The sequence below is a fragment of the Oncorhynchus masou genome, chromosome 27 (assembly GCF_036934945.1).
Source record: "Oncorhynchus masou masou isolate Uvic2021 chromosome 27, UVic_Omas_1.1, whole genome shotgun sequence".
NCBI lineage: Eukaryota > Metazoa > Chordata > Actinopteri > Salmoniformes > Salmonidae > Oncorhynchus > Oncorhynchus masou.
In genome coordinates, this window is record NC_088238.1 from 31716292 (window position 1) to 31743025 (window position 26734).

A 26734-nucleotide genomic window follows, 5' to 3' on the forward strand; every position below is an offset into this window, starting at 1 on the left:
CCTTCTAAAGTTCATGTTTAAGTTATTAATTAAATACATATATACTGTCACTGTCTCATCCATGTCAAGATATGGCTATGTGTCTGCTATGACATACAATATACCTACTATTACCTATGATAAAGTACAGGCAAGCATATATAGACAAAGAGAAATATGGACAGAGAGCGCGCACACACACAGGCCATTGACCAACACATATTATTGACCCAGTATTCCTTTCCAATGCTGCTACTGATCTCCCAGTCTGGCCTCCCTGATGTGTTTGGTCATAATAGGGTCTCTGTGGGCCGGTGGCCATGCTTCCCTTCTTCTTCCTGCTCCCTACCAGAGATCACACACTAAATCTTTGAGTCCTGACCTGTCCCGGGGAGATCAAACAGTATCTCTGTGCTCGGCTCGCCGGGCCTCCTCTCTCTCCGACTCTGTCTGTCTCTGTCTGCCAGGGTGAACCGTCCACGGACATTCTGTCTACGGACTAAACACAATATAGGAGATATCGTCATCAGGCTTTTAGTAGAAATCTCTACTGAAATCAATGGATAGTGCTTTTCATCATCATGCTTTAAATATTCACTGGAAATCGTCGCTGGAAATACCAGGAATACTAGCAATCTCAACTGGGTTAATAGACAGAAAACACGAACAAAGCAGTTATTATTGAATTGGGTCTGATCAATGTGAATCAAATTAAAGCAGCGGACAAAGTTATTTGCGGGAAAACACAACAATGTAGAAACAGAAACATTGTAGAAAGTCAATGGTTCATTAAATATAAACGTGTCTCTTTCTTCTAGCTTTTGATGGAATGCTGGCTGAACAATCAGACCTTGATGATGATACTTGAGTTCTCAGAAAGAACAGGAGAGAGGTCATATAAAGACATGCAACAAGTAGTCTGCACTATCCACCTCACCATCACACAGAAGAGCTCCTCTGTCCAGTGGGACGCCTGCTGCCCCTCTCAGAGCTGGGCGACCCTTCACCTCTGCTGTGCACTGAGGCAGACACAATCCTCTGAGTGTCTGCTTCCATCGTCTGCCCACTCCCTGCCTGTGTGTTTGTAATGCGGTGTGTGTGTGTGTGTGTACTGCGTGTGTGTGTTTGTGTACGGTCCGTGGAGCATCCCTAGCCACGGGCCTCTCCTGTCCACTCCTGGCCCCTCAAACAAGGCATAGGCTTCGGCTTGATTAACCACTTAGTTCATCCCCTCAGACAGAATAATGCAGGGAGAAAGCAGAGTAATGAAGTGCTTCTCTGACGCCTTGATTTTTTGGGTTCAGTACTGTTTGTTCCCTGTGGACAATCTGAAGATGCTTCTTTTTCGCCAAAACAAGTGCCCATCCATGTCCCTCTCTCGTCATCCCTAACTGGTGTGAATAAACATAATCATAATGGTACATATTTTGAGAGGAAATTGGAGGCTTTTTCTCTCAAATCACTTCTGATGGGCTGTTTCATCTTTCTAATTATGTAGATTATACTGTGTGTGTCAGACATGGGCTCAACAGATGCGGAATAGAAGAGTGCTTTGCCTTGTACCGGATGGAACAGAGTGTCAGAGTTCCACAAAGGTTGGCAATTACGTTCTCCTGTATGCTTCTTTGTTCATGAGAAGAGGAACTGCACTCGACAGACAGACATGGATAGACTGTCTCAAGAATGATTGAGGATTGAGGAGTCAAGACTTAGCTGAAAGTCAAGTAACTGTGCAGAGCCTGCAGTCTAACAGCAACACTCACGGCTAGACACTTATACCAATCCCCAGACCCCACCGTGAACTGGGGTTCAATTCCTGCATCTACTGTTCTCCTACTTGCCTGTCTCCCTCTTTGTTTCCAACTGTCTAAATCAAGTGCAAAATGTAAAAAATATAGAAAAAAAGGAATGTCAAGTAACTGCTGATAGTGTTTTTCTTTCATGATATCAAATTGTGTCTGCCTACATTTATACTAAATTTACAATGTACATTTACAATGTACAGTATCTGACTTTAAGGACTTCAAATAGCCCTGTTTACTGTAAACAATATTATGTTAAGAACTTGCACGAACATCCCTCATTGAGGAAATAGATGCCATGTCAAAAACTGAAAATTCACCTGAAACTTTTACAGAAAATGTCACTTGTACTTTCGATCACCGCTCCAAAAAGCTCGAACTCCATCCTAACAACGCATCCCTCTTTGAAAAAGACGCCACGGAGTGAGTGATGTGACACACATTCATCAGTATACATAGCAGGATGACTTGTCAAAATCTGTGGGTGATTATTTCTGTCCAAGATATGTCAAACCAAGGATTTGACGCAAGAACTTCCCTTTGCACTCCGCTCCAATGGACACAAAAGAGGAAACAGGGTTTGGTTAAATATCTAGGGCCTTTTCACTTGCCCATCCAGGGCTGATATCCAAAGCTGAAGTTAGAGTGCAACATTATAATGCTCCATTGACTTCACCTACAGACCTGCTACCCACTCCAAACACAGGTAGGCTAATTCCGTTTTCCTTCTAATAACCAATAATGACAGATAGACAGATATTTCTGATTTAAAAATTGTAGCTAGCAAAGGTTTGTAGCAGTAGGCCTGTGTGATTTTCATTTGAATGGATTCCATCAATTTGGATGATGATGGAATTCTGCGCCTTGTCTGGAGGTACTTCAAACCACAGATCTAGGATCAGATAAACCTATCCCCAATGCTACCCTTGAGCATGAGAGGGGGATGAAGTATCTGACCGTAGACAATTGGTTGGATACAATTTATACCTACTCTGTCCTATCCAACCCTAACTTCTCCACTAACCACATCCTGCTTAACAGGAAGTGTATCTTATTCAGGATGGATTGCTCTTTACAAACATTGGAAACATTTAAACTGTTGACACTTGTTGGGTATTTTGAAGTGATGGTTCCGATTGGCTATGCGATGTTGGGGAACTAAAATAACTTTATAATAATATATCAAATCAAATTTTATTGGTCACATACACATATTTAGCAGATGTTATTGTGGGTGTAGCGAAATGCTTGTGTTCCTAGCTCCAACAGTGCAGCAGTATCTAACAATTCACAACAATACACACAAAATTAAAAGTAAAAGAATGGAAATAAGAAATATATAAATATTAGCTCGAGCAATGTCGGAGTGGCATTGACTAAACTACAGTAGAATAGAATACAGTATATACATATGAGATGAGTAAAGCAGTATGTAAACATTATTTAAACATTATTAAAGTGACTGGTGTTCCATTACTATTATATAAGCTTGATTCTAAGTCATTATATGCCCTGATTAAAATGTATGTAGTAATGCTGAGGTTTACTGACATTTGATTTTTCCCCAAGCAAAGAAAAAAATCCATCTCGCTTTGTGATTGAGAAGTATCAGGAAAGGAAATAAACATGTGAGTCACTGTAGATAGTCGTGTGGCTACAGCCTGGCAGTTGTTTGTGCTTGTTCGTCTGAGAACAGCATGTCTCATGTGCTGTGATTGTTTTTGTTCCAGTGAACTTCAGCACTGTACACAATGGTATTGCAAGAAAAGCCTTCCACACCCCCCTTTTTGGGGGGGATTTCCTGTTTTGTTTGGTCACCAGATATGATTCTCAATATGTTTTATAAAACTCTCTCGGACTTCTGTAATTTGGCACATTCATCATGGGGCATTTGATTTGATCATGTTATATGGGCATCCTGTTTAGACAGGAATGCATTGGCTTGCACCCTACACTGGTGAGGGGCGAGGGACCCAGTGCCAGTATTTAAAGGGGCACATGAGTCATTACAGAACGTGTCACTATGACTTAGCGAAAACTCTACATGCATATTGTGCATTATGAGTGGTGTGTCCACTATGTGAAAAGTGTTGGCATGCTGTCAGTGTGTTGTAATTTGTGTGGGAGTGGCCTACTCGATGAGTCAGAGTTATTTCATGATTCATGTAATACCTAGGCTATAATAGGCTTTCTTAATATAGTTTTACCCCAACTGGACTTAAACATATAGTAGTTCTTTATGCATTCCTATAGGATGGCAAGAGAGGGGAACCACAAGGAGCATAGGAAATAGTGTATACATTGCCCTCTTGTGGATCATAGGGGAAAGACAACATGAGCATGAAGACAAGTTGAGCATCTTGGACCACTACCACCTTAGTGTGCAGTATCTCAGATACTGATAGTATCTCAGATATAACACCGATCAGATATTATACTAATGTTAATGATAGTGGAACTAAATAACATTGCCTCAATAAGAAAAGGATGACTTTGGTTTGAGATGACACTACTCTTCTATCAAGTGCTATGTCTGGTGATGGGAGAGCCCTTCAGACACTCACTTTCCCGTAGAGGGGAAAAGAGTGGGCCCTTCACTGCTCCACAGACACTAAACTAAAATGCTGAAAGAAGGCTTGAATAGAGAGAGATAGAGGGATGGAGATAGACAGACCGGAGAGAGAGACGGACAGGAAGGCGGACAGAAAGAACGCGAGAGAGAGAGAGATAGAGGGATGGAGATAGACAGACCGGAGAGAGAGACGGACAGGAAGGCGGACAGAAAGAACGCGCGAGAGAGAGAGATAGAGGGATGGAGATAGACAGACCGGAGAGAGAGACGGACAGGAAGGCGGACAGAAAGAACGCGCGAGAGAGAGAGACCGAGAAACAGAGACTTAAGATGTAGAAAGAGAGCGAGAGAGAGAGATGAAATAATGTAAACATTGTATCATTGTATGGTCTAAACAGTTCAGTTCCAAGTGGAGACCATGCTAACCTTACCCCAGTGGGGGGTCTCATTGACTTCAGTGAACGTATACGTTGCAACCCAGACCTGACAAACTAGAGATGACATAGATTGACATAGAGGATGGAGACGAGGAATCTATCTCCCCCCTCTGAGACCAATCCACTGTCTCTTATGCTGGGGCGCATTTGTCTTTGATGTAACGAAAGTGATCTGATTGACTTGGGAGGCAGACATTTGTCTGTCTGTCTGTCTGTCTGTCTGTCTGTCTGTCTGTCTGTCTGTCTGTCTGTCTGTCTGTCTGTCTGTCTGTCTGTCTGTCTGCCTGCCTGCCTGCCTGTCTGTCTGTCTGCCTGCCTGCCTGCCTGCCTGCCTGCCTGCCTGCCTGTCTGTCTGTCTGTCTGTCTATCTGTCTGTCTGTCTGTCTGTCTGTCTGTCTGTCTGTCTGTCTGTCTGTCTGTCTGTCTGTCTGTCTGTCTGTCTGTCTGTCTGATAACTGAACGCAGGTGGTACAAAGTTGTGAAGAGACGGTTCAATCAACAAGTGTGATATCTTGACGAAGGACTCGAGCTGTCTGCTACCTCAAAACGAATAGCCTGTGTGTCAACATGCCTCTCAAACAACAAGCCCAAAGAATGATCAGACTGTCAGGAAACATCTTGAAACACACAATTGGACTGGTAGGCCTATTCTACCTGGCAGTTGAAAGGAAAAGTGATGTCAAGAAGTAATTTCATATAACTATGACCTATAATCTGAGTTCATTTGCACACATAACACATGTGGTGATTGTGGAGTAGCAGAGTGCTTACGGTTGGGCTGTTCAGAACAGAATAGCAGGGCTGTGCTGTGCCGTGAATGAGGCCTGCATCTCTCCAGGGTCCGTAGCCTCATCATTATCCCAGCTCAGTGACTCACATCCTAAGGAGAGAAAGCAGTCTCTCATGGCTGCCTGGTTCACTGCTCCACGGGAGGTGTGGAGGGACAATGATGGAGAATTAGCGGTGAAAAGAGCAAATAAATAGGTGCTTGCTACTTGAAAGGCCAGTCACAAAGCCCCAGCAGCCCACTGAAGACAAGAGAGGGAAGAGAGAAGAAACATGTTTTTTTTTCTCTTCATTTTTTGCCTGATGAAAATAAAGGGTTGAGGCTCAAAGGAAGACACAGAGGCAGTGGGGGATAGGAGGTGACGAGAGAGCAGAGAGCCTCACAGACTGGTGGTGTCTGTGGGATGGGTTTTAATGAGGAGGAGAGGTGGAGGGTGGTTGAGTGGGTGAAAGGGGGCATGAGGGGGGGGGGGTTGCTCGTCAGACTGTGACACAGACGCTCAGAACATAACATCCTCCTGAGTGAACGATGCACTGACTTCCTCTCTCTGGGGCTGAGGAGGACGTGTGTGTATGTGTGTGTTTTTGGTTGCACGATCCTTGTGGGGACCAGAAGTCCTCACAAGGATAGTGTAAAACAATCAAAATGTGTCCGGAAAAGGGAAAAAGGCTATTTTAGGCTTAGAGGTTAGGTTTAGGGTTACAATTGGTGTTAGGGGTTAGGTTTAGAGTTAGGAGTTAGGGTTATGTTTAGGGGTTTGGGGTTAAGATTATGTTAAGGGTTAGGGGAAATAGGATTTTGAATGGGAATACATATTTTGGTCCCCACAAGAATAATAATAAAAAAAACATTTATGTGTGTGTGTGTGTGAGTTGGGCAGAGGAGGGGCAGAGGAGGGGCAGAGGAGGGGCAGAGGAGGGGCAGAGGGACAATCCTGAAAGCTGTCTCTTTTAAAAGGAACGAGACCGAATAACATTTGCATGTTGCCTTTGAAAGACCCCAAATAAATAGCCTGGAGGCCCGTTGAATCAGGAAGATGTAACTGGGATCTGATTGGTGGAGAATTAAGTGATCATACCACGCTGTGATCAATAAGTTGCAAGAGAGGACACAATACAAGGGGATTTCAAAGCTTTTAAGCTTCCTAACATGTTATGTTTCATCATCTTGTGACTCAATCATATTCAACCTTGATTTTACGGCAGACTGTGAATATAATTTTCTGAATCTATTCTATATGGAATATGCATGTAGTATGAGGTCCATCTCATTGAAATATACAGAACAAAAATATAAAATGCAACATAGTAAAATCTCTCAAATTATTTTGAGTTACAGTTCAATTTTTTTTGTTTTTCAAATTATTTTTTACCTTTATTTAACTAGGCAAGTCAGTTAAGAACAAATTCTTATTTTCAATGATAGCCTAGGAACAGTGGGTTAACTGCCTTGTTCAGGGGCAGGACGACAGACTTTTACCTTGTAAGGAAATTAGTCAATTTAAATAAATGTATTTGGCCCTAATCTATGGATTTCACATGACTGGTCAGGGGCGCAGCCATAGGTGGGCCTGGGAGGGCATAGGCCCACCCACTGGGGCCCAGCCAATCAAAATACATTTTCACCCACAAAAGGGCTTTATTATAGACATAAATACTTCTCAGTTTCATCAGCTGTCTGGTTGGCTGGTCTCAGATGATCCCGCAGGTGAAGAAGCAGTATGTGGAGGTCCTGGGCTAGCACGGTTACAAATTCTCTAACATGATGTTGGAGCCAGCATATGGTAGACAAATGAACATTCAACTCTCAGCATGCCAATTGAACGCTCCCTCAAAACTTGAGACATCTGTGGCAGTGTACTGTGTGACAAAACGGCACAATTTTAGAGTGGTCTTTTATTGTCGCCGGCACAAGATGCACCTGTATAATGATCACGCTGTTTAATCAGCTTATTGATATGCCACACCTGTCAGGTGGATGGTAAAGGAGAAATATTCACTAACATGGATGTAAACAAATTTGTGCACACAATTTGAGAGAAAGAAGCTTTTTGTTCATATGAAACTTTTCTGGGATCTTTTATTTTAGCTCATGAAACATGGGACCAGCACTTGCTGCATTTATATTTTTGTTCAGTATAAATGCATATATAAATCATTTTGGTGGGCATATATAGTCACATCCTTATTTTTCAATTCAACACTATCCACCCCTAACACAGGTGTCAACTGTTTAGTAAATATAATTTAGTAAATGATAGACAAAGACAGTCACTGCTCAATGACATTTGACCTCTAAATATGGCTAAGTAGTGTAATGGGTGCAACTGGCAACAAAGGGCCTGGTTTAGTGACATTACCTTGCCCACAAGTGCCCATTAGTATATTACCACTGGCAAAATGGACTCCTTGTCAGAGAGGGCAGAATGTCTTCTCCCTAATAGAGGGACCTACACCCAAACAATGGCTAACACAGACACAGACCCAAGTCAAGTGCAGACAAGGCCAATTGTTCAAACTGGGCAGGCTAAAACAGGGTATCACCCGTGGAATGGATGATAGGTAGACTAAATGTTTTTTATTTTCTCATCGCCCAACTTCATCCAACACATTTGTCCAGTGTCTGAGATAGAATGGGCAATTATCTAGCACCCCGGGGGCTCTGCAATGCTGGCAACAGAAAAAAAGAAGGGGCAATTAAATAGTGTTTGCGTTATGCACAGAGAGAGGGAGAGGGACAGGGACAGGGAGAGAGAGAAAGCGAGAGAGGGAGAGTGAGGGGGAGAGAAAAAGAAGGGGAAAGAGAGGAGAGATGGAGAGAGAGCCAGCCAGAACCTTGCCAATTACATCTCCATGTGAAAGAAGGGATGAAGAGGAGAAGGGCCATTGCTTTAGGGCCCACACACTTCTCCTTCCCCTCCACCTCGCTGCCACCTCTCCTTACCTCCCTATTAGAGGCCCCTTCCCTTCTAGTCTCTGCTCTGTTTATTTCTCAAAGCTGTCTCTGAGTGTGTGGGGCCGTCTCTCCACTGCCTGAGCTCTAATGGGGAACACATAGGGATGACACACAGACATTCAAACAGGCATAGGCCAGGACAGCCGAAGCTGGCTGAGAGGTCCTCATTTGTGCCACAGGTGATTAACAATGTAGGCAGAAGTTGCCCGACTCCATATCTAAACAAAACCACAGGAAAATGAAAGGTGTCAACTTGTATGTTGTATGGTTACGGACAATTATTTGACAGATGTGCATAATAGACTACTGAGAAAGGCCCCAAATTGACTTATTGACGTACAATCTCTCTGTGGGACTATACAACGTAAAGTAAAACATGGCATTTAAATGTATTACACTGTTTACAGACAGGCCACACTGCACTGAATCATGATTTGGATGAATAGAACCCAATATGTCACTTTAAGTCATTTACAGATAGCTCTCGTTATTTACTGATAACATTGGTTTGCTGGCAACTTGTTTTCCCCAATTCAATTGCCCAGCTTGATTTAGTTTATGTATCAACTGAATTCAGTATGCTGCGGTAATTTCGAGGGTTTATACAGAACACGATGCTCTTTATTACTACAGTGACACTCTCATTATCCCCTAAAAGATTTAGTAGCTTTAGGAAGAGACAAGGACATCACCCAGAAAGCATGACCCCATGGCCCCATATGGGTATTTGGTGAGCAAGGTGGGAAAGGTCAAACATTACAGAGTGGCTTAATGACTGTATAAGCCCTTGTCTGTCCTGTTTCTCTTCGACCCAGACAAGACCATTCGTGGAGAGCCATGTTCGATTCCCCGACTGACCTGCCTGTGGTGCAGCTGGTGAGGGGTCAACTAAGGGGACAGCCTGAGGGGGTGAAGCAGGAATACTTGGGCCCACCAGGACCACATCCCCATACCTGGCCCCAGCAGCACCGGCCCTACCTCTACCCTCCTCACCCTGCCTGTCCAACCCGGCCTGCCCGCCCTCCATGCCCATACCTGGGGGCCTACTACACAGAGCAGCAGCCTCCAGCCTGGTATCAACCACACAACACATGGGAGGTATGGACAACCTTCTTGTTCAATTTCTCACATGGGGGATATACAACTCTTTACCTTCAGTTGAAGTCAGAAGTTAACATGCACTTAGGTTGGAGTCATTAAAACTCGTCTTTCAACCACTCCAGAAATGTCTTGTTAACAAACTATAGTTTTGGCAAGTCGGTTAGGACATCTACTTTGTGCATAACACAAGTAATTTGTCCAACATCGGTTTACAGACAGATTGTTTCACTTTTAATTCACTGTATCACAATTCCAGTGAGTCAGAAGTTTACATACACTAAGTTGACTGTGCCTTTAAACAGCTTGGAAAATTCCAGAAAAAGATGTCATGGCTTTAGAAGCTTCTGATAGGCTAATTTACATAATTTGTGTCATGTGTACCTGTGGATGTATGTCAAGGCCTACCTTCAAACTCAGTGCCTCTTTGCTTGACATCATGGGAAAATTCACATCAGCCAAGACCTCAGAAAATGAATTGTAGACCTCCACAAGTCTGGTTCATCCTTGGGAGCAATTTCCAAATGCCTGAAGGTTCCACGCTCATCTGTACAAACAATAGTATGCAGGTATAAACACCATGGGACCACGGAGCCGTCATACCACTCAAGAAGGAGGGGCGTTCTGCCTCCTAGAGATGAATGTACTTTGGTGCGAAAAGTGCAAATCAATCCCAGTACAACAGCAAAGAAACTTGTGAAGATGCTGGAGGAAACAGGTACAGAAGTATCTATATCCACAGTAAAACGAGTACTATATCGACATAACCTGAAAGGCCGCTCAGCAATGAAGAAGCCACTGCTCCAAAACCGCCATAAAAAAGACAGACTACGGTTTGCAACTGCATATGGTCTGATGAAACCAAAACAGAACTGTTTGGCCATAATGACCATCATTATGTTTGGAGGAAAAAGGGGCAGTCTTGCAAGCCGAAGAACACCATCCCAAACGTGAAGCATGGGGGTGGCAGCATCATGTTGTGGGGGTGCTTTGCTGCAGGAGGGACTGGTGCACTTCACAAAATAGATGGCAACATGAGGAGGGAAAATTATGTGGATATATTGAAGCAACATCTCTTGACATCAGTCAGGAAGTTAAAGCTTGGTCGCAAATGGGTCTTCCAAATGGACAATGACCCCAAGCATACTTCCAAAGTTGTGGCAAAATGGCTTAAGGACAACAAAGTCAAGGTATTGAAGTGGCCATCACAACACCCTGACCTCAATCCAATAGACATTTTGTGCGCAGAACTGAAAAAGCATGTGTGAGCAAGGAGGCCTACAAACCTGACTCAGTTACACCAGCTCTGTCTGGAGGAATGGGCCAAAATTCACCCAACTTATTGTGGGAAGCTTGTGGAAGGCTACCAGACACGTTTGACCCAAGTTAAACAATTTAAAGGCAATGCTAACAAATACTAATTGAGTGTATGTAAACCTCTGACCCACTAGGAATGTGATGAAAGAAATAAAAGCTGAAATAAATTATTCTCTCTATTATTATTCTGACATTTCACATTCTTAAAATAAAGTGGTGATCCTAACTGACCTAAGACAGGAAATTTTTACTGGGATTAAATGTCAGGAATTGTGAAAAACTGAGTTGAAATGTATTTGGCTAAGGTGTATGTAAACTTCCGTCTTCAACTGTATGTGCAGCCTATGTGTTTGATTGACAAATCTACTGTATATTGTAAAGGAGTGGTCACCAACCTTTTCTGAGTCAAGATCACTTTCTGAGTCAATATAACTTGCCGGGATCTACTACTCCATTTTTTTAACATGACTTAAAAAACATAAGCCTATGCAACAGTACCAGTTAAGAACAGTACTGTAGCAATGAAGTTCGTGCAGTAAGCTATAGGTCCAATACATTATCACTGTATACTGGCTTTGTTTCAAATGCCCTGCCAATGCATTGTTGTTCGGGACATTTTTTTAAATTATATTTCAAAATTTGAGGTTGGCTATATGATCACACCGGTAATAGATCGATCAGTTGTTGTATTACCCGTGAGGCACAGCTGAGTGAGAATACATTTAAATAATTAGCTTCTTGTTTGTACTTTACTGGGCTGAAGGTCCCTGCATCTGATGGTCAGTCTCAGTGGAGGGAGAGAGCAGCAGACTGACATGCTGACCACACCACTTGCGCGCGTTGCAAAATAAATGTGCACATATATGTTAATCAATCATTGCAACCCCACTGCTCACAAGCGTCTGCGTAGCCAGGCGCTAAAATAGGTTCTATTTGTGACGCTTCACGCGCTGCAAGTCCCTCCTCTCCCATCTCCTCATTGGTTTTTAGGAGCATACACCCACGTGGGTGATTGAAAGATGAACTAAGGTCTGCACTCCAGTCCAGTTGGTAGTGGTAATGCACCTTAAAGTTGGTTGCCAACTGCCATATAAAGTCCAAAGAAGAAGAAGCCTGAAGTAGGCGAGTACTAGAAACAAACTCGGTTTAACGCTACCCCTTTATCTGTGGATTAATTGTTGGAGTAGAGGACCTTGTGCATTTCAGGTAAAATAACAATCCTATGTTTATATCCCAGGACAAATTAGTTAGCAACAGCTAAATTGCTAGCTAGCTAAATTGCCATAAATGTTTAATGCTTTTCGACCTTGTCCCCAAATGAATATAGTTGGTTCAGAATTTGTTTTGATATTTCAACCTGCGCGTCCTGATCGCGTTTGGTGTGCGTGGACAAAATCAACATGCGAGAGGTCTGGTCAGCATGTGAGGGTCCGCCGCTCTCCTTTTCCTCTGCTGACACTGACCAAAAAGGGTCACCGTCTTCCAGCTGATGGCGAAATTTGAGTGGCACCGCTTTAATCCTGCCTCATGCACAAATACCTGTTGTTACTCCAATGAACAGAGAAAGTGAAATTCTTCACTATTAAAAAAACCCCAAGCTACTAATAATAACGGCGCAAACCTATCGATACACTTTCCTACTCATTCATTACAGTGCTGGTTGTTGTCTGAATGGAAGTAGGAAGAACATGCATTTTATGGCATATAAAAGTGTTGACAGTGTTGACAGACAACTTAAACATGAACTAACTCATAAAAACTAAAGCTCTTTGCTGTATTCGTTGGCAGTCTCTCTCTAGTCATGGTTTTAAACTTTTTGAAATCTCATGGTATCAACTTTGTTGTAGCTTTTTTTTAATGCCTGCTACTTCACTGCTGACACGGTAATCTCAGCCATCCAATTGGCCAACAGTTGGCCTAGTGCACTTGATTTGCTCTCCTGGCCTGCCAGGAAGTCAGAGTTTGTACCTTCAGACACATTTGAACATTTCTCCTACCCGGCGCACAGGGCAGCTGAATCGGGTACACCTACTGCCAACAGCGGGAGACAAAAAAAGAAAGAAAGATTGATGATTTATCGTTGGGTTTTATACAGAATGTTTGGCGATAGAATAGGAATGCCTTGGAGATCGACCAGTTCTGATCAACTGTTGTAAAGTATGGCTGTATCAATGAAGGCACACATCATTTTCATTCATAAATCAACAAGGTGAATGATGCTCATTGTTGATGATCCTGTCACATTCTGGAGCTCAATATGGCTAGGTAGGCAACTAGAGCTACTGAGGTGAGGCACCTAGCTCGGTTCAAGGGCAGTGTTGTTACTGTCCCTAGCCCGGTGGTGGTGGAATCTATATTTTGATTCAATTAGACACACCATATCAAACAAAACTTTGAAAGGAAAGCAATGGATGAGTGTGTTGTGTGAGACTTGGCTGAGTGTGTGTGTGTCTGTCCGTGCGTTCTGGCTGTCTCTGCTCTGCTATCAATACTTCATCTCATGATGTGTTTAAAAAGGCATGCCGATGTCAGCACATTTGAGCCAGGAACCACTCAAAAAGTCTCTTTGTGTTTCAAGGGTCCTTTCTCAGGAATTCTGTCCCACAGGATTTGGCCAGTGTTTTCCCTGAGAATAAGTCCTCCTCACAAAGTGCTGATGGACCACTGAGCCAAGACATGTCACTGGAATTATAGCTTTCAGGGTTAACATGTGTGTGCGTTTATTTTGGTTGTACTAACACTAAATCCGGTTTCTTTGGAGTTTTTTTTCCTCTCTATCCTCCCCTGGCTTCTAGCTATGCAACTGAGAGTTTATATTTCCAAGTTTGGGGATGTTGGGGCTATTGTCTATGAAGTAGAATAACTCCCAGCTCAGTTACAGTTGGCCAAGACAGGTTACCCAAAGTAAGAAATGAATCAGACTTGCAGCCGGTGTTGGGGAGAAGTCAGGGAAACTTCAAAGCAGCAGTTCTGTTTTCTCTGGTCTGCAGGAGGCCTTTCATGTGTTAAAGTGTGTCTGGTTCAGGGGAGCTAGGGCCTTACCTGCATCTCGGAGTGTGTGCCATTGAGTGTGTGTGTGAGCGAGAACGAGAAGGAGTGATAAAGAGTGTGTGCGTATACACCTGTGTATTTATTTGTGTGTGTACTCACACGTGTTTGCCTGTGTCTAAGAGGTACCAAGAGGGTCGATCCTATCAGAAGCAGGGTCTCCCCTATGGTTGCTGGGGGCATGGGGGATGGATGGATGGGAATCCAGCAGTGTGTATGTACAAGCAGCCCCTGCTGTGAGCCTGATTATGCCTGATGTTGACTGTCTCAGTGCAGGTGGAGGGGTTGGTGGGGGGCCCAAAGCTGACAGCCATATGGACCCCACTGAGGGGTTGGGTGTAGCAAAGGGGGAATTCAGAGATACAGGCAGTGATTGGGCCAGACCACCCATCTGGGCTGGCGCGGTGCCTGGGGGTGTCGTGCTGTGGCCCACTAGGCCTGCAGTCAGTCAGTATGAGGGAGTCTATCTATGTATCTACACACTCCCATCCAGACCCCATCTCTGCTGGGATGAATCCAAAGGAAGAGCGTAGGTAGGGTTTTAAAGTCCCACAACCAGGGCAGCTGTGGTTCAACAGAATAGCTTTTATAGTGTAGGCCTACACTCACTCTGAGCCTGCCTGGGAGACCTGAGGGCCAGTTGCAATTACTGTACAGTACTGTAGCATCTTTGAACTATACCTAGGCTACTCAGCTTTTTTTTTAGGTTTCTTGTCTACTGGCCAGAATACTGTGTCAGGGAAACAGTCCATCTACCATATGGAGAAACACTGTCGAGCAGATGTGGATTCCCCTGGTACACATGATTCTGATCCAATCCCTCTGAGTGGATAAAGGGAAAACAAAAAAATACTTAATGTCCTTTGTTTTATATGGAAGCTGGTGTTTGGAGGATATATCGGCACGGTTTGCCAATATAACGCTTTTTTTTCTCCATATGTGTTATTTCATAGTTTTGATGTCTTCACTATTATTCTACAATGTAGAAAATAGTAAAAAGAAAGAAAAACCCTGGAATGAGTAGGTGTGTCCAAACTTTTGACTGGTACTGTATATCTCATACTGTACTTCCCTCCCCAGATGGTGACTTTTTACACTTTTTCCATTTGCATGTAAAACATAAAAATGAATACATTCCAGTATTAATACTCCCTATACATTAAAGTAAAGGCCTTGTTTGACATTTGGAGATTTTCGGGTGTGATTCGTAACAGCATTTAAACGTAGTATTTTATGACCTGGGGGAAATCGAGTCACCTTTTTATTGAAGACACACACACACACACACACACACACACACACACACACACACACACACACACACACACACACACACACACACACACACACACACACACACACACACACACACACACACACACACACACACACACACACACACACACAGAGTCCCAGTCCTGAGCCCCCCCCCCCCCACACACACCTCTTCCTCCTAATAAAGTCATTGTATTATCCCTCCCTCTCTTCCTCCCTCCCACAGATGGGCTCTTGGCAGCCTAAGAGCCCTAGGCAGGGGCTTGGGACAGGACAGGGATGGCCTTCAGTGTGTCTGCCAACTCTCAGATCTCTGCCCCATCATCCACACACACACACACAGGGCCTACTGCACACTGGAACACTGGAATTCCTGGCCCCTATTATTAAGCGGCCCCCACATACTAGACGTTATAAGATTAATGCAGTGCATGTAGCAGGTGTCTGCCAAAATTCCTTCCCTATTTAAACCTCCCGGCCCATACCAGCGGTTAATCCTATTACGGCTAATTGAGTGAAGTCGTCAGTCTTTTTCAGTTAAACCAAGTTCAGCCACTAATAGGATTCAAAAGAAAAGGTACAATGGTACAATGCATGAAATAGAATAAGCAACCAGTTAGTCCAGTAGTGTGTGGCTGGAGCAGTGAGCAGCAAGTGGTGAGCAGTGGCTAGTAGGGCCTGAGGAGATCTGCCCCCCCTGCTGACCTGGGATCTGTTTTATAATCAGAGAGGGGTGAGGCCGGGGTCTCTGGAGGCTAGAGGTGCTGAGAGGGAGATCAGGACTCAGTGGTGGGAGGGTGTGGTGGCGGGTTTGAAGGGGTTATGGTAGTGAGGGGTGAGGGGTTTGAGGTGGGTGCTGTTGGTGGATGGTGACGTTCCTGTCTGATTATTGGATTGATCCTTATCCCACTGTGCTCATCAAAGGGACCACACAAGGGACAAATGCTCTATTATTTGTGTCATGTTCATGTACACGTGGACAATATGAACCTGGAGCCCATTTCATGCAGTTCATACTTTAGAGAAATAGGAATTGCTTGAGCAAAGCCCTTAACGTTTCTTAATTTCCCTAATAGTTCATGACAGAAGCAGAGTTGATCTCGATTTGTTCACACAACCAGGTCAAATGCATCAGTGGCCTCGTGAAAGACCCTAGCGTGATCTTATCTTGTCCTCCCTAGTCACCTATGACCTGCTCCTATCGAAAGAGGATGAGGATCGAGAGAAGAAACAACTCCCTCACACAGACCCACTGTGTCCTGTCATCATTTGGTGTAATTTAGCCCCCTCCCCCTTATCCCTTCAGCCCCATCTCCCCTCTCCGGCCACCAAGTGAACTAGGCCAAACTGGGACACACCTATTACCAGTGGCGTCAGGACAGACACTGCCCCAGGAACTAACCTTTGGAGAGGGGACAGGGACCAGTCTGAGACTGGTGTTAGCCAGTGGTGCTGGGCTACACAGACTCCCTTTGAAGAGGACAGCCATGGAGACCAGGCTAGCAGTGATACACAGTAGTTCCATGGGGTGAAATTAGAGACACGTCTGTCTGTTCATGACAGACAACTATTAGTCTCACTAGGTAGACAGGCTGTTGCCAGTGTGGCAGGTAGCTTGGCCAGTAACAGAAAGGTTGCTGGTTCGAATCCTCGCACCAGCAAGGTGGAAAATCTGCCGTTCTGCCCTTGGGCAAGGCAGTTAACCCCCACAATAACTGCTTCTCAGGCCCCGATGACGTGGATGCCGATTAAGGCAGCCCCCTGCACCTCTCTGATTCAGAGGGGTTGGGTTAAATACAGAAGACACATTTCAGTTTAATGCATTCAGTTGCTGACTAGGTATCTGACTAGGTATCTCCTTTCCCTAGGTCTGGGATTTCTGTCACGAGTCAACTAAGGGAGCATTTGGACTAGCTGACATCGAAAGAACACAACTTCTTAAAGTCCAATGGAGTGAGTCAAAAATAAATACAAATCCTAGTCTGGTTTTGGAGATGCAATGAACTTGAAAAAAAAAAAATTATTCATGACGAAGTATGACATATGCAAGATCTCATACTTAACTTGTACGCAACTAAATTCAATTTTACAATCCCTCAATAAAAAGGCAAACTGGTTTAACGACATCCTGAAATAATATAACAGGTTAAAAAGAATGTGACCTTTCACTAAGCACAGAAGACTGGCCCAACATAAAATTCACAACTCTCATTTTCTACAGTCTACTTAGAACAATCCCTTAAATCCCCTAAGTGTTTAAAGAGCTTACGGTCAAAAAAAACAACAGCAATTACCAAGCTAATTCAAATCCTCACACTAATATCATTGGTGGGTGCTGTACTGTGGACTCCTGTATATTTTATACATATTAATAAAAGTACATCATCTATCTATAGATTCGCCCCATGGAAACTTTACTTTCTTCACCCATCATCTCCAGACAAGGACATGACATCTCCGTATTCACGCTTTCAGATGGAGGGAGAGATAGAGTGGCCCGGCAGACAATAAAATACTGAGTTGCCGTCTTTTCCACCTAATCACATTGACACGGGTTGCTTAACAGATGACGGGCCCCTCTCCTCCGCCATGGCCTTCACCGCTCGGATAATATGTCCTTTTGTTTCTTGTATTTACATGGAGTCCTCTGTGGTGTTGAGGGTGTCTGACTTGACCTGCAGCAGGAAGAGGGGAGTCCATAGCATTGGATCCAAACACGATCAGTTACAGTACAATGTCAAATCGGTGCTTCTTGTTGGAGGTGGTTTCTCTAGCAAACGAGATGTTATCTCAATGAGACTATCCTGTATAAATAAGGGTTTAATTCAATGAAAATGAAAGGGAGTCAGAAGACTGTCTCTCAGTGTTCGCAGTCCACTGGGGATATGCCTATTCCATTCTAGCTTGGTTCCAGTCTGATTTATATCTTGCAACAGAGTAGTTAGAGGAATCTTCTTTTTTTTGGGCCACATATTTCTGAAGTGCACAACCCACGTATTGTGAGGTTTAGTATCTACTATCCTACTTGGTAGGACAGACAGACGGACGGACAACAATGTCATTGACTATACTACCTATCTATACCATAAATCAAGTGTGGCCTTTCCAACAGGCTGTTAACTGGCTCAAACTGTGACAGAGCTCAGGGCGGTTAACCCATCATGCAGCTGTGGGAAATTAAAAGGAAAGAGCAAGCAAAGTCTACTGTGGAGAGCCATGTCGTTTTAGCTGGGTTTGACTTGTGGGAATCAAGGTTAGGGACAGAGAGTATCTTCAATGGCTGGTTGAAGCAGGAGTTGTGGGTTTGAATATGTTGCATAACAAACTAAATCACTTTGGATAAAAGTCTTTAAGTGCTAAAATGGTCATGAATGGTTACACACAGAGAGTTTATCCCTCCTGTCAGAGACATTTAAAGTTCAAATGGTATGTCTGCCCCCTGGTCTGTCCTCTGAATTAGAGAGAGTTTAAACCAGGGGTGGGCAAACTACGACAAGCGAGCCACACTAGATAGAAAGTACGTAGAAATTATAAATATACTACAAATATACTGCCCTTTTTCTGGCCCTTTTTCTGGTCTGCAAATTGATTTGGACCAAAACAAAATCAGGCCTGTGCTGAAACTTTTACCCACTCCTGAACTAAATTGTCAATTCCCCCGGTAACATCACCAACCACAACCACCCCCAGATAAGTGAGGGGGGAGAGGGGTATTGGTGTTGTGGAACCTACGAACCCTAAAGATTAAGAACGAGAACCCAAATGAAACAATGGGGGGCCAGGAGAAAAAGTAAAAGATTTTAAAAAAAATGTAAGAATTGGATTAATTGGCATAATGCAAGGTGGCTAGGCACAGGGAGGAAGAGTGCCAGTGTGAGTAGGCAGAATCTCCACCATCCTCAAAGTAAGATGGTCTGCACAATTAGCCGTGCGACCCTTGACCCCGGTCAGAATAATTAATGAATAACAGAGGGGATAAAGACAAAAGACGCGGAGCGGTTTGGGTGAGGAGCACGGGCGGCGTAATACATCAAAGCGGGCCGGTAATTGGCCCGGTGGCTTTCATTCTTTGCCCTATTTCTTTCAATTCATTGACTCAAAATAATGGGTTCAGGTTCATTATCAACAGGTCGTAAGCTCTGGGAGTGCAAAACTTTCAACAGTGTAGTGGTTAAGCTGTGCTGAGCTGGGCTGTGCCATGTTGATGGGTGAGTGCTAAGCTAGCTACCCCCCCCCCCAGACCTGACGACATTATTAGGCAACAACGCCCGGGGAAAAGCAAGGAGTTGTACAGATACAGAACCGAAGAGTCAGAGTGGCCATCATATTTTAAGAACAGTTTAAACCGGAAACAAACACCGCCACCATCAAGCGATAGCCATTATGCTGGAATACAATTGGTGTGGACAGGTAAGTCAGAAATGCTGTTTATAGCTGTGTTTTGTTTTAGTCACTCATTTCAAACTAAGATTAGAAATAATGTAGAATAAATAACAATAGTTATCAAATGGTACGAATATAATAATATAATATGGCATCACTCTTTGAGAATTACGGGAATTTGACCAAATCACAAATAACAGTTTCAATCGAGTACATGATTGGACCACGTGTATGCAAAGCTGTGACAATTGAATTAACTTTTAGATAAAGCAACTGTGTTGTACGCAAAGCCAGGAAAGGACCATCAAAGTTTAAGGAACTCTGACAACAAGATAAACATCCCTTGGTCAAGGCCCAACCACTTGGTCTACAGATAATCATGTCTGGCATGCTCTTTTCATGACCACTCGTCTTCTCCTGCAGTGTAGTTATCCTGTAGGGTGAGATGCATTGTTGAGTTAGGATAACAGCATGTGCACGTGAAAGCCTGGTGACGTCAGCAACGTTATGGCTACATGGTTACTGTAATATTATTATTACACTAATAGTCTAATGACCATGTAATACGCACATGGTCATAGAACAAGTAGAAGAGGAAGAGAGTTGTGCCATTTCGAGAACTGTATTTTCTTTAAAGGTGAAAGCTATAGTACAGGCTACAACCTGAGTGTTTAAAAGGTTTTTCTGAGCTTTCTTCCTCACACCGAGGTCACCTTTTACAGAAAACAACAAAAACAACCAAGAAAATATTTTGAGAGACATATCATGCAAAGAGAATCATTGATAGGGGTGGCAGCCTATCGGTTAATAAAAGCGTTGGGCCAGTAACCGAGAGGTCGCTGGTTCCAATCCCCGAGCCGACTAGGTGAAAAAATGTGTCAATGTGCCCTTGAGGACAACATCAGGTTCACATACTCTGTGTTGCCTGATGACAGACAGAGATGTGTATCTTGCAGTACCACCAGTGAGGGTTTAGTCACAATACACAACCTATACTGGTGTTACTATTCTGGTGCTAACCGTGGTGCTGAAAGAGCGTGTGTACGGTCGTACATTCCACACGGGGAAAACACCGAGTCCCATTCACCCATCCGTACTATCAGGTGTCTCTGACTGTGTTTGCAGATGGCATTCCGCGTCAAAGGGCACAATTCAGAAGGAGCTGAAACATCAGATGACGTGTAATTAGCCCATCTCACGCTACATACCGTGGCGGAGAGAAGAGTGTAGGAGAGTTTAACTCAATTGCCTTAACCCGAGTTTTTAGACAGAAGACACGTGATTGTTGTAATAAATCAAATAAAACACCTCAGCACTTGTTGTGGTTCGAATCGAACCTCTTACAACTCACGCTTCTTTCTTTGAATCTGTGCTGTATTTGCTGTTCAAAGGTTTCCATAGTACCATTACCTGGGTGTGCCATGTCAAGCAATTAATATCCTAATAAGTCTAAAGTCAGTCTTTTGGTCTGGAGGGCACCCCGCTGTGATGAAAAGACTGGTGCCGTGTCACATTAGCCTCACATAGGTGCTCGCTCTCTTTCTCTCTCTCTCTCTTTCCGTCTCTCTCCGCTGCACATCAGATCATAGTGATGCTGAGCCCGAAAAGAAAGGGGAGAGAGATGGAGGGAGAGAGGTGGGGGGGGTGATGGGGAGAAGTGGGAGGAAAAGGGGGAGAGAAGAGGTGGTGAGAAACATCTCAGGAATGTTCTGTGCTCTGGTAGTGCTGGAAGTTAACGCTGGGATTATTAGCCGTCCCTTGTAACATTAAAAAGACCAGGCTGAAACAACTGTTGGACCTATTTAAGGATTGCTATGTTACACCTTTAAAGGGTTTAGAGGCTTACTGCTGAGCTGACCCACACTGACATCACATGGAACACCATCTGAACTATCAGGGCAGTTTGTACTCAGGGTTCAGTGGGCTTGAGTGAAGTCAAAAAGGTCTCAGCTGTTATCCTATTGTGAGATTAAGATTAAAGATCAACGTCCGATAATCGATTGTTTTTGCCCTGTAATTGTTTTTGTTATCGACCAATAGCTATAGTATAGATCAGGGATGGCCAACGTTGATGGGGTTGGGGGCCACCAAAAAAATTGGAACTCTGCATACCCCCATCGATGCAGGAATAATACTAAGTTTTAGAGTTAAATACTTGCAATTCTACACATTTCGCCTTGGGGCAGAGAGAGGATTTTCCAGTTTTGGAGCAATTGGGTGGAGAGAAATGTTTGGTAATTCGACCAAATTTAGACAGCTGGATGTTAGACTAATTTGCCAATCTGTCACGCCCTGGCCATAGAGAGGCTTTTTATTCTCTATTTTGGTTAGGCCAGGGTGTGACTAGGGTGGGCATTATATGTTCTTCTTTCTATGTTTTTGTATTTCTTTGTTTTTGGCCGGGTATGGTTCTCAATCAGGGACAGCTGTCTGTCGTTGTCTCTGATTGAGAACCATACTTAGGTAGCTCTTGCCCACATGGGTTTTGTGGGTAGTTGCTTTCTGTTTCTGTGTCTGCGCCAGACAGAACTGTTTTGGTTGTTCTCTTTGTTGTTTTGTCATTCAGTGTTATGTTCTATTAAATAATGATGAACAAGGGTAAAAAAACAACTAAAATAAAAAAATAAAAAAATAATGATGAACACGTACAACGCTGCACCTTGGTCCTCACCTTCTTCCACCAACAGCCGTTACACAATCTAAACTAATTTATCTGACATGGGCTAAATGAGTGACTGTCAGTGACACAGAAAAACTGCTGATGCACAACCACATTTAGAAATTACACCCTGTGTATTCTAGTATTCTAACTCTCAACCGTAAGTTGAGACCCCCAACAGTTTTTACATTTGTTTTTAGGAAATTGATCCTCGGGACGCCAGTATATTGTGCTGGTATAGATTGTGCTAGCCTACACCTGCTACTGTACGCATACAAATCAAAGTAGATCAGTTGGTCATGAGAGGGTTTTAGAAGCGAGGAAAACTTAAAAAGAGAAAAGGCTTCTCCTCTACACGCAGACAGGCTAAGAATACAGCTGATTCGCCGAGATGAGAAACGGACCTTATCTGATGTCCAACAAATCATTGTATATTTCCTCCGTGACTATCTTGGCGCTCGATCTTGGATCAGGTCCTAAAGAGATAGGACTGGGACGGGGAATGGAGACCTACGACAGGACATGGGGAGACAAGGCCCCTCTTTGACAGACTGGCCAAGGGAGGCTGGCACAGTGGTGTACTTTGTACTCCTCGCTCTGGGGGCCTCGTCTTCGTCAATATCAAATTAAACTCAGGCTGAGATGATTAATCAATTAAGAAAAAAGGGGGGCCCATTGATCCAATTTAAAGCAGACTGGCCTGGACAATTAATTATTGTTCTATAAAGAAATTATTGAATATTAAAATCTATTTGATTAAGTTATAACAGTACTGTTATGAACTATAGTAGAGTACTTTGGGGATAGTTCATGGTTCATTACATCCCCCTGTCTGTTGTCAGTGGAAAAAATACATTTCCATGCCGAGTTGTAAGTATTTGTAGAACTTTAATAGATAGTAGAGTACAATTAAAGCCAGTAAAACAAACAGAATTCAGAGGTCAATTACAGCGCCTTCAGAAAGTATTCATACCCCTTGACTTATTTCACATTTTGTTGTGTTCCAGCCTTAATTCAAACTGGATTAAAAATATTTATTTTCTCACCCATCTACACACAATACCCCATAATGACAAAGTAAAACATGTTTTAGACATGAGTCAATACTTTGTAGGATTTTGCCTGTGCTTAGATGCATTCCATTTATTTTGTATCCTGAAAAACTCCACAGTCCTTAACGATTACAAGCATACCCATAACATGATGCAGCCACCACTATGCTTTAAAATATGGAGAGTGGTATTCAATAATGTGTTCTGTTGGATTTGCCCCAAACATAAGACTTTGTATTTAGGTCAAAAGGTTAATTGGTTTGCCACATTTTTGCAGTATTACTTTAGTGCCTTGTTGCAAACAGGATGCATGTTTTGGAATATTTATATCCTGCACTCTGTCAATTAAGTTAATATTGTAGAGTAACTACAATGTTGTTGATCCATCCTCAGTTCTCTCCCACCACAGACATTAAACTCTGTAACTGTTTTAAAGTCACCATTGGACTCATGGTGAATTCCCTGAGCTGTTTCCTTCCTCTCCGGCAACTGAGTTGGGAAGTATCTTTGTATTGACTGGGTGTATTGATACACCATCCAAAGTGTAATTAATAACTTCACCATGTTGAAAGGAATGTTCAATGTCTACTTTTTTTTATTTTTGCCCATCTACCAATAGGTGCCTGTCTTTGTGAGGCATTGGAAAACCTCCCTGGTCTTTGTGGTTGAATCTGTGTTTGACATTCACTGCTCTTCTGAGGGACCTTACAGATAATTGTATGTGTGTGTTACGTTTGTTGAAAGATTGATTGCACCAAGGTGCAGCATGGTAGGCGTACATTTTTTCTTTATTTAAAATGAACACCAAAAAAATAAATAATACAAAACGACTGTAAAGTTCTGCAGGCTATACAGCAACTAACAAAATCAAGATCCCACAATCTAAGGTGGGAAAAGGGCTGCCTAAGTATGATCCCCAATCAGAGACAACGATAAACAGCTGCCTCTGATTGGGAACCATACTAGGCCAACAAAGAAATAGAAACATAGATTTGCCCACCCAAGTCACACCCTCACCTAACCAAATAGAGAATAAACAAGGCTCTCTAAGGTCAGGGCGTGACAGTGTGGGGTACAGAGATGAGGTAGTCATTCAAAAATCATGTTAAACACTATTATTGCACAAAGAGTCCATGCAACTTATTACGTGACTTTTGAAGCAAATTTACATTCCTGAATTTATTTAGGCTTTCCATAACAACTCAATCGACTCAAGACATTTCAGCTTTTAATATTATATTAATGGGTAAAAATGTGTAAAAACCTAATTCCAATTTGACATTATGGGGTATTGTGTGAAGGCTAGTGACAAAAAAACTACATTTAATAAATTCCACACAACAAAATGTGGAAAAAGTCAAGGGGTGTGAATACTGTACTTTCTGAAGGCATATGGGTTACTAAGAGTGTGACACATAACAACAAATCCCCAGGGCAAAAGGATTGTGATGATCTTGTAAAATGTATATCCAGTCATTATTCCCTTGGGTAAGACCAAAAAAAAAAGAAAAGAAATTTTGTCACAGTATTTGTCAAAATGACACATGGCATGTAATCAGAATTAACAAGGCTAATAGAAGTGTATAAAAGTGACTGTGACGCATGATTATGTGTCAACAACATTTAGCTGGGCTATGCAATGCGAGTGTTGAGATTTATGTGCTGCTGTGTGTGTCGGGAATGTGGAGTTGATAAGAGGACTTATTGGCCTTTTGTATGTTCAATTTTTTCACAGTATCTGAGTAAACATCCAAACAGTGTCTTGTGAGCCTAACCACAATAACGATTTAAATGTACGATATTTTCTCAAATCCTCATGTCTTTACAATGTTTGTGGGTTTCCCCCTTGCTTCTACAACACAGTAACCACCTCGCAACAAGACAGGGTACAGGGTGCCCATCTACTCTACTTCCTCCCCCCTATCCTTCACCGCTTTCACTGGCTCACCGGTAGCTTCTAACCTCAGCCTGGGTGCCTCTGGGTAGCACAGATCCCCTCCTGTGTGCGCGTGCGCTCTGTCTCCCTCTCCCCCTCTAAACATCCAACTGTGCCATGACAGGGGACCAAAGACACTCAGGACAAAAGCGCCTTTGTCCGCCACACACAAACCACATATTATTTGTTCCTGTAAGGTCAAAGTTGATCAAATGTTCTGCTTAGTTCTCATTAAACAGCTATTGCATTATTTAATTTCCCACAATCAGATTAGGGGGGGGGGGGCGTAATGAATATATCGAGTGAAAGGTTTTGAACGGTGGCTTGCAGATTTAGCCCAGATATATATTTAATGTGCACTTTCAAAAGTTTGGAGGAGGATTTTACTCCAGGGAGATCCAAAAGGTCAGTTGGGGGAGGAGGTAAGGCAGGGATGCGACCATCGCTTTTTTTCCCATCTCCAGTCTCCACCTTATAAGCCAGGCAGGGCTGCTTTTAGTAACTCTGAATGGAATATTATTCACAAGGCGCAGTAAATATCACCCTGGTTGAAATGAAACCATTTTTTTGTGAGCTGTCAGCTTTTCTCCCTCAGTCACAGAGTAGATGATAAATCAAAACAATAGGAAAGCAGCTTGAGCTTCCCAGAATCAGACAGCCATGACAGGTCAGCTAATAGTTCACTCTCATTTCATCTACCCTGACATTTGGTGTAAAATGGACCAATTGCTTTCCATTCTCTTACCTCTATCAGATCGTTTTCTGCTCTGAGCGGAAGCTCGCTGTTTTCCTAATTGTTCCTGAAATAAGACAGACCAGCCAGGGTTGGTTAAAACCTATTGCATTAAATGTGCACTGGTTGTGTTCAGCCTGACAATCAGCGTAACAATGTAAACAATGTTGTGTTGCTACCATGCTGTGTTGTCATGTGTTGCTGCCATGCTGTGTTGTTGTCTTTAGGTCTCTCTTTGTGTAGTGTTCTGGTGTCTCTCTTGTCGTGATTCTGTGTTATGTCATACATTTTCTTTTCATCCCACAGTAGGCCTTTTGCCTCTTGGTAGGCCGTCATCGTGAATAAGACATTGTTTTTAACTGACCTGCATAATTAAATAAAAAATGAAAAAAAGAGCATAAAATGCTTGACTCTTAGCGTGGTAAAATATTACATCAAGTAGAACAATAAAATGGTGGTGGTTACAATGAGACATAGTATTGCATTTTTTTACCCCTTCAAATTCAATCAATTTGTGAAAATAGATTTTGTCAATGGAGAGGCCATCAGTGAAAATATCATTGCGTTATGTATACAGTACTACAATGATAGTATTCAGTCTGCTTTTGACATGCATTCTTTTCAGACTACTGCTTTGCTATCGGAACATCTACTTAAGAAAATATACAATATATCATACAGCAGTGGAGGCTGGTACGAGG

At 43.0% G+C, this 26734-nt stretch overlaps 1 protein-coding gene across 9 annotated transcripts in view; it reads left to right on the top strand.

Moving 5' to 3' along the window:
• The window catches only part of LOC135516005 (transcription factor EC-like), a 51114-nt gene that overhangs the window by 645 nt on the left and 23735 nt on the right, over positions 1-26734 (top strand). For 5 of the 9 annotated variants that reach the window (XM_064939947.1, XM_064939948.1, XM_064939949.1 and 2 more), the window contains exons 2-3: positions 798-3409; positions 9348-9630. In XM_064939947.1, coding sequence (XP_064796019.1) covers positions 9370-9630 — 261 coding nt within the window. In that variant the 5' untranslated portion in view covers positions 798-3409; positions 9348-9369. The remainder of the gene's footprint in view (positions 1-797; positions 3410-9347; positions 9631-26734) is intronic. The other 4 variants (XM_064939944.1, XM_064939943.1, XM_064939945.1 and 1 more) reach the window with 4 other exon arrangements.